At 34.5% G+C, this 21,546-nt stretch overlaps 1 protein-coding gene across 1 annotated transcript in view; it reads right to left on the bottom strand.

The window, feature by feature from the left end:
- The window catches only part of MAP2 (microtubule associated protein 2), a 255,906-nt gene that overhangs the window by 47,985 nt on the left and 186,375 nt on the right, over positions 1-21,546 (bottom strand). Inside the window, exons 7-8 of the mRNA XM_081051061.1 lie at positions 4,058-4,171; positions 2,043-2,120 (exon numbers count right to left, since the gene is read on the bottom strand). Coding sequence (XP_080907187.1) covers positions 2,043-2,120; positions 4,058-4,171 — 192 coding nt within the window. The remainder of the gene's footprint in view (positions 1-2,042; positions 2,121-4,057; positions 4,172-21,546) is intronic.

Raw genomic sequence — 21,546 nt, 5'->3', positions numbered from 1 at the left:
ATATTTCATTTATATTTTCGTTATATCCATTACATCACCCTGCATTTTGGAGGTCCCTAGTGCCCTTTCTGCTCCAACTCCCCTATAAGGGTAGGAAGAGTAAATGAATTACTTGACCTCTGGTTAACTTTGGAATCAACATCACACCCCTCTGTGGGTGAAGAGTTCTCTGACACTTCAAAGGCTTTAGGTAGGGGCTTAGAAACATCTTCAATTACCTGAGGGAATTATAGCTGTCATGGATGTCTTTCCACTGTATTTGGAGTAAAATCCAGGCCCTTGAATCCAGCTGGCTGCTGCTTATTCTCAAATTCTTCACTGCTCTACCCCTTTCTCATGACCCATTAGCCACAAGGCTCCTGTTCCCAGAACAGTACATGCACTTGCCCATCTGGGTGCCTTTGCAGATCCTGACCCCTCTGCCCCAAATGTTCCTTTTCAACGTCTTTGCTTGGCCAACACTTCCTCATGCTTCTAGGCTCAGCTTCTTAACTGTCCTCTCACCACCTAATAAAATAAGATTTCCCTTGTTCTAACTTAAAGCTCCCTAGTATCTTCCTGTCTAGTGCTAATCCCATTAGAAAGTATGTGTAAGCTTATTTATTGGATTTCTGTTCTCCACTAGACTGTGTGCTCCTTACAAACAGGGGTCATGTCTGTTTTATTCACTAATGTACACCCAGAATTTGAAGAGTATTGTGTACATTGTAGGTGCACCATAAATATGTGCCAAATGAATGGATGAACACAGGGCAAAAAGAATTGCTCAAATCTATGAATTAAAAGATCAAATCACATTTTTCAGGGAATTAACTAATAATCAGTGGCTGTTATGACACTGATTGTACGCACTGATCATAGTCCCCAAATTTTCTTGTATTTACCAGAATAATTTAGTTTGTTTAATGTTATTTCAGGCAGTAAATTTGAAGAAAATTAAAAAGAAAAAGGCCTTAATTAAAAAACAAAATCACTAAAAAAATTTGGTTTATAAATGTGACAAAATTAAATTATATTTATCATTTATAGTTCAGTAGTTTAGGAAAATCTGTATCTAGGAAATCAAAGAATATTTTAAATGAACCTAATTACAAATTATAAAAAGACAGTGAGTTTTGTGATGTTATTCAATTTTTAACACAATAAAATGATCTCTAAAATGGAAAGCAAAAGGAAAAAATGAGGAAATAAATGAATAAAATGGACTAGTATTAAAATTCTGGTTTCAGTATATGAAAACTAAATTATATTAAAATAACAAATGAGCTATAGCTGTCCTGTACCTTCTCCTGTAACTCAAACAATACACAAAAATTAACTGAGCTAAGTCAGAAAACCAATAATAGTTTGCTTTTAAATGGCACCATTCATCTCAGATTCTGAATGAATATTCTTCAAAGGGATCCTTCTGTTTTATCCAGGAGAACTGAAAAGCAGACATGGCTTTGCATATTGAGTAAATGCATAAATAGATTCATGAACAACAACAGGTCTCAGTAGGAAAGAAGCCATGGTCTCAGCTTCCAGTTCATTGCTCTCAATATTGGATTCATTCATTAACTTCTTCATTTATTCATTAGTATTTCTTGATAGTGTGCAACAGACCAGGTCCTGGGGAAGGCCTGGCAATACGATATTCAACAAAATAGAGACAATTCCTGATAACACTTCTGAAGTGTTGATTTCATCAATAATTTATTTTTGTTTAGTCACTTATCAGATAGAACTGTATCGTCTCTGTCAAAACATTTTACATTAAGTAAACTGGTTCTCTGTAGTTCTTCTAGCAATTTAAACACAAAGTTATCTTTTCCTTTATCAAGCAGATTTTTCCTTTTGTTACCATATTCTTCTACTTCTGATTTTATAATAGATAAATGGTTAGACATTTATTTAAAGTCTTTGTTTCTTCTTGACTATTTGAAACAGACAGCTCCCAAGCTGGGTCACATACTAACCCATACTGAAGTCCAGTGTTTATGGATCGATGTTTATTTACCCTTTACCAGAAGACAAACCTCAAATAGTCCAATAGGCCTTACCTTCTTCCACTGGGACAGTCTGTTCTGAGGCTGGTGATGGGGGTGGAGAAGGAGGCAGATTAGCTGTCTCTTCAGGTGCTAAAGGTCAAACAAAGGAAACATGAGATACGACAAGTATTCCTATTAGGCTACTAGATGTGTAGGCAGTTTTGCCATCTGTAAAAAGCCCTTCCTATGAAATTCAAGGAAAGATTCAAGAGTAAGTTGCACTTGACTTATTTTTAGCTCTATTACCTGATTCACATATTTTTGAAAACTTAAAAAAAAAAAAAAGAAGAGCATTTAATATTTAAAACACCACTTTTTCTTTGCCATAAAAATGGATTAAAGATACCGGCAAAAATTCCATCATTAATCCCATTAATTTGTGTTTGCTTGTTCAATTAATAAAATATTTTATTCTGGCCCCAATCTATGGTGCTCAAATACACACAGGCAAGCATTTTAGTTTAGATGGCCTGATGGACTGAAAAAAATATTGGAACTGTCTATTCTTCAACATCTTGATCTGAAAACAAACGTTACTTTGATCATTCACGGTTATTTTAGGTAATGTATTTTTTTAAACAATATTTTGCCCCCTGAGTTTAATGTCAAAACCCATCTTCTGTATGTATTCTCAGAAAAATGAAGCTGTCATAGCCTGAGGCAATCCTCACACAGAAACTATGTGCGAATGGGAGCTGAGTCATCCTCTGACCTTGGCATTATACATGAAGAAGGACCAAAAAGGTTCTAATATAATAGATGTAATTTATTCACAGTTAACTGTGAATAAGTTTTCCACTTCAAGATACTTTATGATCACTCACACGAAGTTAAGGAATTTCAATATTTATCAGTCAAGGCCAGGGATAAAATCTAGTTTAAAGTTATGTGAAGTTTTATTTCATAAGGCAGTTAGTAGAGGCAGCTTTGGGATAACAGGAGACTCTTGACTTCCTTGAGCCTGTGGATTTCTACATGGCATATTTTGTTTAAAAAAAAAAAAAGGTGGGGTTTTCTGTTATTCCAAAGAATAGAAGTGAACAACAGGCAAAAGGTTAATGTTTTAGACAATTTTTCCCTCTCTGATTTAAGAGAAAAATAACCCTTGATAATCTAAACACATTTTATTGAAAAGAATGTGAATATTTTAAATTATTCTGGGAAAGCAGAGTTTTTCTATTGCTTAACTTTAATAGACAATTGAGGGGCTACCGATCAGAAAATCCAATATTACGGAACATTAGACTATAAGAGAGAAAAAAGGATATGTACTATCTTTAGGTTTTAAAAACCGTAGCTTTCTATGGATTACTTTTATGTACTTATGTAATAAGTAAATATGTTGAACTTAAGAGTTTCCTTTCTCTGTATGTATACACATCAACTACATCTATCTATCATCTACCTACCTACTTACCTATCCTCAGAATGGGCAGCAAGCTCTTGGTTGAGAGTGGCTTTTTTGGCAAGCACCATTACATTACCTGTTTGGCACTGGAGGGCATTTGACTTGTGACCAAGGGAGAGAGCAATGCCATCTCAATGTCTTTAAATGAACCAAGTGAAGACCAGTACCTTATATGGGATACAAAGTCACCGATGATTCTAACAAAGCTCTGGCTATAGGTTTTCTATAGCTGGGTCAGAGAGACCCAAACAAGACTGTAGTATTGACAATTATTCACCAAAACCCACAAAGAGAAACAATCACCTCTAATAAAAGCATTAGTACATTTTCCTTATCACTGGGGCCCATGACATGAAAATGCCTTGGCTTTATTTTTATAATAACTATCTGATGTGGTCAAGAAATGAAAAATTAAGGGCAATTTAGGGGCAAAGTCTAACTACAAGCTTGTCACCCTAAAGCCTACCCAAACACCACAATGATCCTGTTGAGAAAAGTGAAAATAGGACCCAGTGAAGGATGAAATATGAGAGATGGCCTGTCTTTGAACACGAAGACAGGATCCTGTGATCAGGGTGTAGCCCCTACAGCCCCTGATCTGAGGTTCTTTCTTATTTACCTAAAGGAAGAGCTGCAGGCTGATCTTTATGCTGAGCTTCTTTCTCTTGTTCACCTTTCAGGACCGCTACAGCCTCAGCAGTAACTACTTGAACTATCCTTGCAGACACCTCCTCTGTAATACATAATAATGAAAGAACATAAAATTATGAGAAGTCCAAAACAGGTAGCAAAGAGGAAAAGTAATCAAGCAATATAGTCGATTAGAATTTCATTTTCTCTGTCTTCCCCTTAAAATAGAATTTACAAAATTGCAGACAAAATAGAAATACATGTATTGTAACTAAAAAAAGCGAAAAGAAAAGAGAAAATAAAAGGAATCACATTCTAAGTGAAATAAATACAGAATAAAAGAAAAATGAAATAAATTAATTTTTTAAATGAAAATAAAGCCATTTACATAAACAGAAGCACTATAATTTTTTTTGTAACTAGTAAAAAAAATTTAAAGGAGCGAGTATTCATTTTGGATTTAACTTAAAATACGTATCATAGATTTGTTACAGTTTTCTAGAAAAGTGTCATTAAAACATGTTTCTATGCTGATTTGCAGAAATATGATTTAAAACCTAAAGAAGATGCTTCACAATGTGAATTTATAATTAAATAGCATTATACAGGATCAATATAAACAAGACCAATTCAGAAAAACCTGAAAAAATAAAGTTTGAATGAAATACATGGAAATGATAAATCAAATGGTCTCTTTCTAAAGAGCTACTACTTTTCTAGGTAGCAGACGTTTTAAAGATTTTTAAGGCCATATGACATACATTCACCCAGTCAGTACAATAGTTTCATTAACAATGTGAAGGGGATTCATCATTAAAATGATCAGTCTGTGAGGTGCCAAGTAACTAGTTTTGGGCCTGCAATGGCATCCTTTGGAGCATATAATGCTAATTTTATACAACCTAGTCATAAAAATATCCAAGATACAATGTTCCACATATTAACTAAAAATGAAAGAAGGCTTTTGAGATTAAAATATATTCTAGGCTAAAAATAAATTCTACAGACTTTAACCTTTCATTATCTTTATATAAAAACATCTACCAAACTAGGAAATAAGCCCACTTAGAGCCCAAATAGAAACAAGTTGTACTGGATAAGGGGGGATAGGGTGGGTTTTTGTTCTCATAATTTTTGTTAAGATTTTAGAATAAATATTTTATTGAAATGTTATTATGGATAACATTGATCAGAATTCGCCCATTCACAAGCGGGTAAGGGAGATCTGCCTGGTTTTCACCTGGTTTGTTTAGATTAAGCCTCCTCACCCCATCCAGGTTGACAGAGGATGTAGTGCTTAAGTACCAGGCTTTCCGATGAGCAATCTACTTGGACATAATTTATCTTAATTTTAAAAGCTTCTAAAGGAAATATATTCACACAGATCTGCTCATCTATCTAAAGTACATAACTGTTATTCCTGGTTATATTCTGAGTCAGTCTCTTTCCCCCTCTATCACTCCCTTCTTCCCTCTTCCTCTCTGCCTATATATCTTGTAGATCATGTTAGCTATTGTAATAGATTATTTGTCCCACTTGCACATATTAATTCTCAATGAAATTCAGACATTTAAAAATCAATAGAGTGATTTTTATGACTTCTAGTATCTCAGTGTTTTACGGAAAATGGGGTGTAATGAAGAGGTGGAGTAAGCACTACAGAAACTGGGGCATATATGGAAGCTATGTGTCTTCTGGATCATTCCTGCATTTCCCTGTTGGCACTTACACAAAATTTAGTGTGGCCAATGGCACTTCGTATGTGTTACGTGAAGCTGTCCTGGTACACATGCCTATCTTCCCTGCTGGGTAAAGCTTCCCAAGTCATGGACTCTTTCCTTATCCTGGTTGCAATTCTTGAATCTCCTCTCATTGATCTTTACCCAGATTAGATGCTTCACACAATTTTTTGAAAAGATGGAAAAATTAACATGAAAAGTTTGGTGCATGATATTTATACAAACTTAAAAATAATCCATGCTTTTTACTGTATTTACTAACTTAACCACCTCCAATTCACCATTTATTGTATTCCTGTTTAAGTTTTTGATGCATTTTAGAAATGTATTTCTTACATAGGGGTCCCAAATTCTTGTGTATTTATTGATGAATTTTTCAGGGTCTGAGAGTACTTAACATGAATTAAATTTTTTAAATGGGGAAAATAATCCAATAAAAATAGTAAAAGTATCTATCAGTTTATGTGAACAAATTGCAACAAAGCAATGCTTCATTATTTCAGGCTTTTTGTTTGGGATTGTATTTAGAATAATTTGACACCATTCAATTTCACCATAGAGAATTAGTTTATCTCTCATCTGTTGTGGGCTAATTAGAAGAGAGGTGAAATTAATACAATAAAAGATGCATTCACACAAATGTAGGCCAAATGACAATGTGGTACAATGTTCAAACAGACTTTCAAAATATCATAAATAGAACAACTGAAGGGGAAATTGAATAATTAGTTGTCTCCAGTCCGTACGGACATGTCCAACTCAAATAAAATGGATTAGTTAGCACAACATTTCTTGTGAGTGATAATTTACTTTCAGCAAAATAATATCATTTATTTTAGATGGGACGTAGTAGGGCATTTGAATTGTATTGGTTTTGTTGTTTCAGAAAAAATTAATTGATAAATTTGTTTGAGTTTCATAGTTGAATAAGTTTATGAAAAATTAACCGTTTTTTTTTCTTTAAAAGAATTTAAAAGATTTTAAGAAATGCTATTTTAGAATAATCAAACAGGCTGTGTGGGAGTCAACTTAATGACACATTATCTTCAATATTTTTGGGAAGAATAATATTGCTAAAACTTTTCAAATAGGAAAGAACACAGTGTTTAATATTAATTTCATAGTGATGTTAGAAAAAGATGAGTATAGGATTGTTCTGGAAGTTCCAACTGGCCCAGTCAACCTAAAATATTCTACAGCAGTGAGAAATAATCAGCACAGAGATGGCAGCTTCCCCAAAGGAGAGGTGGCATTCTCCCAAGGGAGGTCTAATCAGCAGATCTCCTGGGTGAGCCTGGTTCCTGGGACAGGAACAAAATTACTCAGGGTTTAGGTAAAGTTCAGGGACAATTAATGGTAAACGTGCCAAATAAACACAGAAGCCAAAGGAATACAGTCACAAGATCAGACATATCAAAACGAAAACATAAGATGTTTTCATGTGATTATATAATATATGTAATTTCTTCATTCATTCTACAAATAGCTATTAAATGCATCCATCCATCCAACCACCAATCTATCCATCATGTCTTTCTACCCACCTAGGAGATTACTGTCTTTGTGATGTGCATTAGACGAAGACACATAGACTTTAATTCAAAGAAATGTGGGTAAAAACTCTAGCATTGCTACTATCTAGTTATTTCATCCTAAGAAACTTACTCAAATTCATGGGGTTTCAATGCCTCACCCTTAAAGTGGAAGTAATAATAGTACTTGTCTCACAGATTGTGATGGAGGACTCAATTACGTAATTACATAACAAGTCTGGCACAAGAAGGAACTCAAGTAAAAAAAAGTTCTTCAAATAGTTCTTCATCAAGGTGTCTTTATTTTCCCCAGTCATACATTTTTCTGGTTCTTCTACCTTAGTATTTCTACTCTGAAAAAAGAGCAACGGTGATACGCATTAAGCATCCAGCCCAAATAGGCTATTATTACTATTATGAACATCAGATAATATACATAATCTGCCATCATCTATGCTGATGCCAGGGACAGTTTTGTTTTAAATTTTTTGTTTTTGTCCTAGACAAAGCTAAAAGGAAGTAAATACTGTCTTTGTTCTTTATTTCCTGGCTTCATACCTACTTCCCTGGCTGTGCAGGTCCTGGGTTACAATCCTCTCTAGATTCCTGCCAGCAAGTCCCAATTCAGGACTATCTTCTCATTAGTAATAACCCCTCTCTGCTCCTGGGGACAATTAGCAACATGAAAAATTCTTTGGGAGGTAAAAAGAAAATCAAACTACATTTTCATTTTTTATTGCTTACTTTTTTCTACTTCCTTATTCCCTTTCCTACATTCTACCCTTTTTTATTGTTTTTTCTCTTCCAATGTGTAAAATTATGAATAGGACCTAGCTATTCAGAAGATGAAAGATGACTCTAGATTACACATAAATTGGGACATTATGCATTATACATAATTGAAAGTAAACCCTGATCTTCACATTTGAAAATATGATACTTCTTACTGTGAACTAAAAATTTGAAAGGCTCAATTATTTTTCTTTTGAACATTTAACATTTTCTGGAAGTGGACATTTTTGGTATATGGTAAAAATTGTCTTACTTTAAGAGTGTGTATGATATGTATTTTATTCTCTTTTTTGTAAATGGCAGGATTGCAAAGTAATTAATGAACAGTAGTTTTCCCATTGCAGTGAGAACCTTATAACTAGTATTTGAATATTAACTTGTTATTATTTTATCAGTAGTGTCATTATTGTAATGAAACAGCTTCTATAAGCAACACAAAATCATCTCATTACATGGCTGTAAAGTCACGTCATGCTTAAGTAAAATGAATGACAACTTGGAAATAATCTGATAAGTGAGCTGTCTACAAATCGGGTAGAAGGAAAACATCAAAAGCAACTTCTTTAAAATAACTCATCTCATAATATCTAAAAAATGTTCTTAATTTTGGGCTGCTATGAAATAAAGGATTTCAAGACACAACCCAGAGAACAGGTGATAACAGATCACCACTATATAGATAAACATCTAAAGATAAAAAGTCTGTCTTAAAAACTTATTCTGAGCAACAGAGATAGGCTCAGTATTCAGAAAAGAGTATCAAAGCAGACCTCAGTAGATAAATTGAAATTATTTTTTCTTTGTATTGGGGAAATATATTGGTGGAAATATATACAGGAGGTGAGTATGTATAAGAAACGAATTGAGACATGTGCTCACCAACAGAAACCTATTTGATAATACACAAAAGATTTCATGCTAAGGTACTTCCATTTCACCTTATAATGAATAAACATCATACTGTGATACAAGGTTATTAAAGAAGTTGTTACACTAGGCACTTTTATTTCCTGTCAGTATTATTCATTCCACATAATAATATATTTTTCAGATGGATCAACTGGCAAAATAATGGACAAAGGTAACTCATTGTCCCATTTGGAAATCATTTTGATTTACATCAACATCGTGCAAATATTTTATATAATAGTAGGTTTTGGTGTCACAAAACCTGGAATCAAATTCTGCTTTTATCTCTTACAAGCCATAAGTTAGTGACAACCTTTCTTACCTACAGATTCCCATCTGTAAAGGGGAATGAAAGTGGTATTCATAGGTCAATGTGTTGTGCAAATTAAATTAAATAGTATATATTAAGTGTTGATTGAAATTATATAATATTGTTTTAATCACTTGCTGTTTTGTTACCATCTAAGTCTATGATCATCATTTCATTGACAAAATGTTAGTAAAGACATAAAAGTTTTTGTCATACATTGAGATGATTCTGTCATTTTTCTCAGTGAGTACTTCTTTGCCTGCATATTGGGTCACTGCCTAAAATACAATATATCAGGCTCGTAGCACTTATTCTTTAAACTAAAACGATAAAGTAAATTTTATGGTTGTACCATACAATTCAGCATTTATAACCATTGCAGCCCTCTGGATTTTCTATGATGCTGATTCATGCTACTGCCCTGCTATGCTCTGCTGGTCACATCATCACATCAGAAATTTCAAGTAAGAGTCTCAGGACTGGTTATTAGCACATATTTTTAGTTTAGTTATTTTATTACATGAATCTATCAATACTGCTTAGATTATTTATAGCAAAAGCAATGGAGTTGAAACTTTCTCAGTGGCCCTGAAAATTCCAACTTGCTTCTGACCCATATATGGCATTCTTGGTATACACAGAAGTTTTATTTTGAAAGTGAACTCTTTGGGTTTTCATCAGGGCCAGCTGTGATTACTTGAACATGCAAAGTTTTACCAATTATACACTATGTACAAAAAAAAAAAAAAAAAGCAAGTTGGCATATGCCTGACAACATACTTTTTCCGATTTCTTTCAGGTTGTTAAAAGTAAGATATTGACAATAAATTCAACCGCATAGCCAGTATAAAATATAAAAGCCAGTAAATGTTTCTACTTTGAATAATAATAGGCATAATAGTGCTGTGTTAAAAAAAACGACAAGCCTACCTCCTACTTGTGAAAGGAAGAAAACAACAATTTAGACAGAAAGTTCCTGTCAAGAAAAGGTTTTTCTCAGTAGGGTACAGAGTGGTTGCCTAGGAAACCAATGCTAATTGTTGCTGTTGATGGAAAATCGTCAACAAGGAAAGCACTGTGCAGTTCGAAGTGGTCTACTAAACAAATACCTTAGATAAATTCATTAAAACAGGGGCAAAAAGAAAAGTTCCTTGCTTAATTTGAGGAGTAAATGGTTTCTCTGAAACAGTTTCCTGTAATCAACTGGTGATAAAGGAAATTAAAAGAGCAGGTTGTTGGAGTTTTTTTGTTTGTTTACCTGGCCACAGCATTCATTAAAAAGGCCAGCATTGGCATATCTTTCCCAATTTATCTCAAAGGGTCACTCAGGCCAACACTGCAGCTGTCAATCTTTACCTACCAGCTTTTTCTTCCACAGGTTTTTTCCTAAAGATTTCTTGGTTAAGACAAGGAAAGTTTTAGTTCATGAGGAAAAATGCATTTGAGGTAAAGCTAGTCTATGGGGATAAATGCATTTAAGATAAGAAATGATTTCACAAAGTTTAGTTCTGATGGGTACTGAAATTTAACAGATTTTGTATTGCACCCACTATAGATAGTGAAACTATGCTTAGTCATAATGGGGGATACAAAGATGAGTAAAAATCGAGTTCCTACATTTAATCATACTTGAGATGGGAAAATCTCATTGAAGGATGTTTAGTTCTTAAGATTTTTTTTCCAGTATTGGCCACAGATTGTGACTGAACCATCCACAGTCACTTGTATGGTCCTTTTCTGAAATGTATTTGCAAGCTGGTTGGGCTAAGATTGGTAAGCAGTACAGTATATGATATCAGGAGAATTTTCCCCTCTCTGTTTTTGTTTTTCCTACCTCAACCTGTGTACTCAAATCCACAATTTGTTTAGACTGACAACTTAACCTTCTCAAATGAAGTTTCTAGAGCTTGAACAAAATCCACTTAGCATTTAAATTTAGTCAAGGGAGAAGGTGTAGTAAATTAAGATGGTTATCAGTGGAAGGATATCACAGGTTAAGGATACTATATTATGAAGTCAAAAGTAATCAGAAAAGCAAAGCACAGATCAGAAATAGTACCTACTGGAAAATTTTGTTTCTAATTTTAAGGGTCCAGCTGGAAACAGGAAAGAAAAAACATTTAAGCAGAAGAAATATAGTAAGTGAACATAGTCTAGCTTTATATTATCATATTCTAGTTAAATGTTTTGCTGCTGGTGGTTCTGGGAGTTTTCAGCATAGTACTCTGTGTGTATTTATATCGTTATTTGTAACCCATATTTACTAGTTAAGTCAGGTTATAATATTTTATTGATCTTAAATTAATTTGAGCAAGAAATTTCTTGGGGAATTTGTCCCCTGAAATTTTCCAATTGCTTTAATATCAATAAAATGAATACAATCATTATGGCATTGAGGGAACTGATAATGCTTTTCAAGCTTGGAAACGTTCAGTTTTGTATCTTGTCGAAACCATTACAATTGTACCGCTCCTTGTACACTTGTGAGAAATTGGGTTATCTTCTGCATTCAGTCTTCAACACACCATATTGTCAAAGCGCTGTTGAGGACAGGACATTGTGGACACCACTTCTTCATATGGTCACCAGAAGTTGAAGCCAGCTCAATGACACATACACATTTCAATCCATGTCTTTGTGTACTGGGTCTCATTGTTACCAAGCACACCTCTAGAAATACTTGCAAATGGCAGGTGCCATCTATATCATACTTAAAACTGTCAACGTATTCATATGAAGAAACTGAAGCTGTATCAGAATTCAAGTGATATCTAGAAAGCATAAAACTATAACTCATTATTGCAATAGGTCTGGTTGTCCTACTATAGGAGTCCGGCAGAAAGAGAAAGAAAAGTAAAGGTATATCAATTTTGATAAAGCAGAAGAGCTGAGGAAAACGTAAGAACGGGATGCTATCTAGATAGATAGGTTGACATCAGGCAAGGAGACTGGGCTTTGCAGTGAGGTGGAGGGTAGGATCCTGGGCATATAAGATGACTGCTGACAACCTAAAGAAAATGAAGATATAGGGTTCAGGAAGCAAATGGAAAGTTGCTCAAGGCAAGTTGTATTTACTTAGTAATTTTGCTTAGGGAAGGTCCCAAATAGGCAGATGTTACCATAACCAAAAGCTATAGTATGTCTATAAACATAACTTCAGTCGGCATGAAAAACACAATCCTATGGAAGAGATATGTGGGACTTCTTCATGATATGGTAAATCAGATTTCATAAACTTTCATTTCATTTTCTTAATAAAATATAGCAATGAAAATCCAATTTACTATGAAAACATATGATATTGTTTTCTTCCTGACATATAAAGAATATTTCTAAATCAGGACTTGCACCTTGTTTAAAAATATTAAACTCTAATTTAAATGTTTCATACATGGTAGTCCTGATCATGAAGAGGTTGACCAATTCCTGGTTCTAAGAATATGCCTGAAAATAGTGGGGTTTTTCTGATTCATTTTCATTCCCTTTGCTAGGGGAATTCCTCTTGCATTTTCCCATCTTTTGTAGAGATCCTTCACCTCTCAAAAATGTTTTATTCGAGTTTATAGTTTGCTGTAAAAGAAACCAGGGAACTTTATGGTTTCTGCTGTATTTTTCTTGGATAATTCTGAAATGCAACGTGAAACACAGAGGCAAAAATGACCCGCTCTTACAGTAAACAAGAAAGTAATGAAAAGCTATAGGAAGAGAAGTATGGTTTTAATGGAATCATTATATTAATGAAGTGTCTTAAAATTTTATAAAACAAAATAAGATAAACACCTCAATATTTTAATCAGATAGATTTTCCAAAATATTATCTACAAAGCATATTTGGTAATTTCCATTTTGCTACAGACCTGGTGAAGAAAAGTATTCTGTATATATAGTTTTTTCACATCCAGTTGCATCGGAGAAAATAGTGCAAAATTGAAATTTACCATCATTTGGGACTCAAGTATTTCTCGTTAGAATTAAATAAATGCTCATTATTTTTTAAATTTACTTTAAAAAATGAAACATAATTTGGGAGGTTTTTAGTCTTTCATACTAAAACAATTAAATTAAATCTTAGCTGATGATTATAATCCTAAAATGCTAAATTATCAGTTAAGGTAGCTACAATGCACCCTTAAACAACGAAACTCTTACTAGAAAAGGAAACTTGTGCCACCAAAACAGCCAAGTTCTTGACAGTGTTTTCAATGTTGCATTCAGATCACCCATGCAAGATCAATGTGGTCCACAAAGCATTTCCAGCACTACATTTTTCTTAAATCAGATGGCAGATATTTTTTTGAGGACAGGGACCATTGCTATTCTGATTGAATGAACTTCCCCTCCTAAAATGTGCCATTTGAAAGTGGCATCTATACTTGCTTCAAATTCAACTCTGCTTCCTTTCTTAATGCAATCAAGACAATGAATTAGGAGAGAACTGCCTCAAGGAAATATCTTACATGCTTTGTGACCTAGGGCAAGTTAATGAAAATTCTTATTTTGAGAAAAGGCAGTTTTCCCTTTGTCAGCATTTATGCTCTGGTAGAACTCTAAGGAGAGTAGGTTTATTCCAATATTTTCAATGTTTTAGTCAGAAGTCTCTATTTTTCAAGCTGATGAGAAAAACACGCAATGGCAAATTTTTAAAGAAAGAGAAAAATGTACTTGGACTTTAAGATAATGAATAGCAAAATACAACATGCAGCACGTAGAAAAATTATTCAATGAACTGATTCATTTTTTAAATTGCTTATAAAAGTATTATTTGCTTTTATTGCTGTTATTTTCCTCCTTGGAGAAAAAGTCCTGTTTCTTTCCTTTTTTTTTCTTTTTTTTTTTTTTTTCTTTTTGAAATACATAATGATTAGAATTAGAAAATTTAAACAGGAACATCTTTTACAACCATGTTGCCCTGAAAATAAGACCTAGTTAGACAATCATCTCTAATCCGTCTTTTGGAGCAAAAATTAATATAAGACCCGGTATTATATTATATTATATTATATTATATTATATTATATTATACTATATTATCTAAGATCCAGTCTTCTAGTAAAATAAGACCGGGTCTTCTATTAATTTTTGTTCCAAAAGATGTATTATAGCTGATTGTCCGGCTAGGCCTTATTTTCAGGGAAACATTGTAAAACTTTATCATTTTCAAATCATTTTATAGACTCAAAGATGAAATAGAGAAAAGAGGATATTGGTGATACTTTATTCAGGCTGAACTTCGGATAATGGGGTATACAACATCTCTCCAAGACAATACTGGTACATTGCTTTACAGAAGAAGTATAATTAAGTCTATGACATAGAACATCCATTTGCTTTAAGATTCAGATTGTCCACTTGTCAGAAGTGAAATAAACGTTCCTTTTATTACAGTAGTTGGGTTCCTACTTAGCTCTTTTCTGTTCTAACCAGCAGTTCTACAGGCTTTACTTTGAGTCTAGCCTCCTCTCGTATTTTCTCTATTTGCCTCTTTATTTCCAGTATTCCTTTCTAATTCTCCTGACCTAGAACAGTACGGCAATCCCTATAGTCAGAGGATGAACAAGGACGTGCATTTAGAGTTCTGTTTGCAGGATATTTCAGTGAGATTTTCAGTTGAGGCCAACTATTACATTGGGCTTAATTTTGCCAGAATGAACATGAAAAGTTGGTCAATATCCATGTGTTTCTTAGCTGTTTGATTATAGATGTCTCTTAGGTCATTTATCCTGACTTTTCATATTCTTCCCAGTTCAGTCATTTTTATCATCAAGAAAATATTTCTAATTAGACATCTTAGTTCTGTCTTAAGTCAAAAATACATTTTCGTTACTCCAAACGTTCACTCCCACATTCAGACCACATCAAGTCTTCCGCTATATCCTTTCACAACATTCCTTTTATTACAGTAGTTGGGTTCCTACTTAACTCTTTTCTGTTCTAACCAGCAGTTCTACAGTCTTTACATTGAGTCTAGCCTCCTCTCATATTTTCTCTATTTGCCTCTTTATTTCCAGTATTCCTTTCTAATGCAATCTGAACCACAAATGCATGGCTCACAGTGTGATAAAAATTTCTGTAGCCCCATTTTGTGATGTGATTTCCATTCTCGAAATCAAACACAGATACGAACTCTCTCTCTTCTTTATATCAATTCAAAAATATTTATTAGCACTTACTATAGAGAATAAGGACTGCATTTGATACCAAAAGAAACATGAAGATTCATGAAGCACAGCTATTACCTCAAAACATTATACAACCTAGTCATGGGGATTAAAACAAGCAACAAGTAACCTCAATAAAATGTCCAATATAATCAATGCTATTAGCAAGAGCTAAACATGGTACATGGGAATGTTTGGAAGAGAAGATTCATTTGAGCGAATGAAATCAACATTAGCTCTGTACCTTTGATCATGGACTTTTGATAATCTCTCCTGTAGTATGTACCCTTTCAAATGTTTTTCCATTACTTGTTTCACCATGCTGCCATGAATGAAACCACGACAGACTGGTTGGACAAATGTAACTTGTTTTACCAAAGAGTAGATTGTTATGTCAATCAGAGGACTGACAGTTCATGCTGGAGTCACTTATACAAGAATCAGAGGTGCTCATATCCCAGCAGTGCCTTGGCCTGTGTTTCCAAATAAGACATCTGGACTGAAAATATTGAGTCTAATTTTCAGGCTGAGGAAGCTGACTCATCTATATTAAAGATGATTTTTCACTGAATCTTGATTCCTCCCTTATTGTCTATTTTGCCCAAAGTCTTCTTAAGTTTTGAATACTACTGAAATCAGCTATAAAAGTTGATGTTTACCTTTCATTTCTGTGCTCTAATAACAACCTAGCATTTGTAGATTTGTTAAAAGTTGCAACAAGAGCCTAGAACATACGAGTATGTATTCCTCTTTCTTTGCTCCATAGCTTGGCTGGGTTTTGAATTGTATTTTCTATGAGTGTTGCTGAATGGTGACTCATTCTGTGAGACGAGCTATACAGTGATTAGGCAGCAAGCGGTTCAGTGTCCTTTTCCCCTCAGGACTCATGATGCCAAGTCAGATCATGCTCATACTACCAAGTCTGCAATGCAGCACCAGTTGTTCTGTTCATCTGCTCCTGATATTGCCAGACTCCCCTGACAGTCAGAGCACGTGCTTTATGTAATGTGCTGAGGAGCAGTGAAGTGTGAGGGAATGAAAGGAAGAGAAAAAGGCTTCATATGCTGAAGCAGAAAGAGTTGGGGAGAAAAGAGGAAGGAGTGATGACTGCTAGGTACTTTGTAATCTACCTCTCAACAACAATAAAATCAAACCTACAACCACCCTTCACAGTGGCATTTGGTGTACTATTTTTCTCAGGTGTATACAGGCAATATAATCAATTTATGTATATACACGACATAGTTTTTGAAAAATTTCATTATTGATGGATGATGAATATATTCTCACGATATTAGAGCGATTTATTTGTTCCAAATCAGTATTAGAGTTTTTCTGTTATCTTCCTTTTTTTCCTTATTTTGTGAGGAGAGAATTCTTAGAACTATAACCAGACAGATAAAGGCTGTGTATAATCCTAACTAAAATAAAGGGTTAGACAGTCCAAAAATGAATCCGGGAAGACTTGTTTCCATAACTGATTATTTTCATCTGCTCACTACAAATAAAGAAGGTATTATGAAATGCTTAGAATTCTTCTCTAATACAAAACATGGAGATTTTTTAATCCTCAAAAAAATTAGAATACATTAAAAAGAAAAATATGATGACAAAGTATGAAAGCAAATTAAAAGGAGAAAACTTGGTAAGGTCTTAGAAAATACAAAATCAGGAGGAAGGATCCAGTAAAAAAATATATAATAATAATTGAATTATATTTACATTTAAAAACAAGCCAGACAGAGTAACTTTACAAGCAGGTCTGAATTGCTCTTCGCTCAAATCTGTTGCATTAAATTCAAATTCAACAAAATATTTTTTTCAAAGTGTCAGTGGACTGATGAGAATGATAAAACACCTAAACACCTTTTTTTTTTTTTAAGCACTTGTGATGTAATTCTGACATGCAGCACAAAACAAGACAGTAAAGAAAGGAGACTGATTTCCACAAGTGCATGGGAGGAATTTGCTGGAAGAACATACATGGGAGTAAATGTGTATGCAAATTCATCTTAGTTTTTAAATATCATATTATAATGTGTTAGAAACAGCCTCTTCATAACTTGACGTGTTTGTAGGCAGTTCAAATTCCAAGTATTAATTTGTTGAGTCATTGGTTTAATTAAAACAGGTTTGCAGAAAACAAATTTTCTTATATTTTGATTTAGAATAACTGGTTTAAGACAATCACATATTGTTTTAAGACTTGGCTGAAGATAGAGATACGGTAAATTTTTAGAGGAAGAACTACCCTATCTAAAATTGCACATTTAAACAAACAATTTTATCTGGTGCCTGTCTTTTCCTCCAATTTCTAAAACATTATAACCCCTGGCTAGCAATGTATGCTATAGACAAGCTCATACCTTACCCAGAATAAGAGATGCAGTTCTTAATTGTAATGTACACATAAGCTAGCCCTCAATTAGGTTTAGATTCTCTCATTTACCAACAAGACAAACCACACATTATGACTGAAGCTGATACTCATAACCTGCTTCAAATGGTATAGAGACTACATAGGACAAAGCAAACATGATAAATACAAACCTCGTAAAATTGCCTTTTCTATCAATCCTTGTCTTTCTCACTCTTTCTAGCCCCAGATGCTTAACCTTTCGAAGGAAAACATTGAAAAGGTCCCCAGTTTCTGTCCTCATCCATCGGCGCCACCAGGCCCAGAGCTTCGCAGTGAGGCGGTGTGCTTTTCCGCAGATCCACCCTTGAATGCTAAATAACTCAGCTCTGCACACTCCTCTCTCTGCGGAGCTCAGGGAAATGGCAGCCAGAGCAATGAGTGGTTGGCATGGCAACAAGGAAAAGAAAATCTGCAACCTCTTGTATTGTTCAGCCAGCTTGTTTATTTGCCTTGAGGGGTAGTGCAGATAGCTTCAGTTTCTTCGCAGGAGAAATGGCTCTGTACTGTTTTGCTCTATGTACATTAATGTACTACTACATATTATGTGCTGTAATTTAAATAGAATGCTAGCTCTTACTAGTAAATCTCAAATCTAGGAAAACTGGCAGAGGAGAATGGTAGAGGTAAGAAAAGGCAGGTTCTAATATTCTAAGATTGAAAAGGGAAACAGAGAAGCTTAAAGGTACATTCAGTCTTTTGCATGTGAATAATGACAACAAGCTTTTCCTCCATCATGTATTTTCGAGCTTAAATTAATTATTTCGGCAACAATAAACTTATATATCTGAGTATGTTCACCACTTGGCTGCTTGAGTTATGTGGATGTTTAAAGGCGGGCCAAAGCTTCAGAAGGCACAGCTCCATTGGTAGACTCTGAAAAGTGACAATGTATAACCTGGAAGAGTTTTCACAGATCTCACTTCTTTGGCAAGCGTAGACCTGGACAGAATTCCCAGAAATGGGGAAATGAAACAGTCCTGGGAAGGGGGTGCGTAGTTACCTGAAGGAATTCCCTTTAATCTTTACATTTACTCAAAGAGATGCTGGCCCTGGCTTTTGATGGTCATGAAGGCACTTTACACCCTGTCTAATGTTTTTCACTAGTGTTTGAAGCACTATACCTTAAGATAGTCAAAATCACTAAAGCATGCTTTTCCTCTGAAAATTGTCTTCGCCATTCATACTGAAAACAGAGAACAAAGTTATGGTTTTCTGTCATGCTGAACAGTACATGGATGTGGCAGGGCTGCAATAAAAGGCTTACCTTTTTTTTGGCTATAATTGATAACGGGGGTAACCGGCTGTGCTATTCTGAATCTGGTGACAGAGGAAAGAGTGGAAAGAGCACCAGTAGATACAGCATGAGGCCTGCATTCAGGCTGTAGTCACGTGATCTTGGATGGGTGACTAGACCCATCCAAGACTGTGAAGACTGCGAAAGGTCACCTGACAGATGCCGTCAGTTATCTTCATTTGATCTTTATATGGATTCTAATATGAGCTTGGGCCCCATCCCTGGAAGAGAAACTTAAAGATGAGGCTCCTAATTTTCGCTGCAAGTTGGAACTCTGTGGGGACCAAAATACACTCCTCTTGCTTCCTTCGATAAAGTTAAGGTGAAAAAGAGAGGAAGGGCTTAGTAAAAGCCTTTACTCCTACGATTCATGCTTTGGAAAACAATGTAAAAAATGACTGCTTTAGTCTTATTATCACAATAACTTTCCTAAGTGGCTAGACTCTCCAAACTTCTGTGGTGTGGCTTTTTAAAGGGACACTTCAATGAATAAATGTAAGAAAAATTCTTAAGGTATCAAAAGTTAAACCATAATAGGGGAGCAAATAATTCTATCTACCTTTCTATGGATTATCTTTAAATTGTAAGGAAAGAGACAAAAATCTAGAAGTATAAGCTGTAAGGAAATACAATTTTAAAATATTGCCTTATAGCATTCTCTGCCCCACCCCCAAGTCTCAGTACATAGATCAAAAATAAGCGATAGGCTTGTATCTTTAAAAATTTTTATGGCCCAGAAATGAAGGGGAACATTGGAAAGGGTGGAAAAGAGAGAATGAGTTGTAAGACCTTTGGTTGAAGTAAGCCCATTCTGACGAAGGAAGAAAGGAGGAGGGAGATATGATGATTGCAATCCATTTATCATGGGCTTGCTTGTAGAGATAAATAAAAATAAATAACCTTGGGGAAATGTTTCTTTCTAAAAATAGACAGAGGACTATCGCAAACAAGGAATGTAGAAGAAAGATCTTTGCATTCAATTAGTAATGGTCTGAACACCACAACATATTGCTGAGGACTTGATGATACTGGGAAATATCATGGTAACAACGTCTTGAGAAATACCCTTGAGAGGGGAAAAATGCAATATACTGACAAATTATATGTGAATGCTAAGAGTGGGCTAGTATATTGCTCTTTAAAATAATCACCTCAAAATACAATGCCAGCTCATATCAGTAGTCTCCATCATCAAAGGACAGGATTTTTAAAAACCACATATGAGATCTAAGGATACTATTATTTAATGGGGATGATTTTTGTTTGTAATTTGTACAACAGTTACATATAAAACATCAACAATAAAGTTTATTCAGCTAAAGTTTGAAGAGACATTTAATTGCACATTAACTTATCACTGGAACATTCTCTGTAGGTTTGAGGTGACCATATTTTACATTTTTCTTTTCCCGTAATTTACCACACATGGATAGTTTATGACTCAATACTTGGTCTGTTTTCTGGAGGGAACTTAGTTTAAAAATCACACCATAGTTTGAACTGAACACATCACTCTGGTAACCCACATATGTCACTATGAATATACATATAAAACTTTTATAATCAATATCCCAAAAGTAATATAAAATTAATGTGATATATGTTGAACTGAATTCAAAATTAACTTTGGATGCTCCTGAACCCATAATTTAAAAGAAACATCTATTAGTCTCTTTCTAAATTTATATTATTTTCTCAAAGAAGCTGGTCGGACATACCGACCTGGCAAATAGATTTTTCAGATGTTCTTAAATACTTAATTAAGACCATTGGAAAAATGAAATAGTGAGCAAATTGGTTCTCCACTGCTTGACCAAACCCTCTACCACGATTTTTTCCTCATATTATAAGCCTGCATAATACTGAGGATCAACTGGTGAGAGTCCAAGAGACAAAAAAGAAGACTTTTCCATAGTTTTCACCATTAATTAGAAAATAAACTTTTTTCTCCTTCCTTCCTTCCTTCCTTCCTTCCTTCCTTCCTTCCTTCCTTCCTTCCTTCCTTCCTTCCTTCCTTCCTTCCTTCCCTCCCTCCCTCCCTCCCTCACTCAATACACATGTATTGGGTACCTGAAGTATAATATCAAGTGCTACAGGATATGATGATGAGAAAAATCTTGGTCTATCACATTATCTCTTTCCTTTGCCACATCCATTTTGCTCTAACATGTCCTCATCTCTTCATGCCTCGATACCTTCAAAATCTTCCTAGTTAATGCTCCTGACATTCAAATCCCACCCTCTACATATTATATTATACTTGGCAATAGAAAAATATGCCTTGATCAAGAGTGCCCTGCTGTCCATACTGAAACCACTACCACC

Source organism: Rhinolophus hipposideros (genome assembly GCF_964194185.1).
Source record: "Rhinolophus hipposideros genome assembly, chromosome: 6".
Classification (NCBI taxonomy): Eukaryota; Metazoa; Chordata; class Mammalia; order Chiroptera; family Rhinolophidae; genus Rhinolophus; species Rhinolophus hipposideros.
Note: the sequence above shows the minus strand (reverse complement) of the source record. Positions and strands in the feature narration are given on the sequence as shown.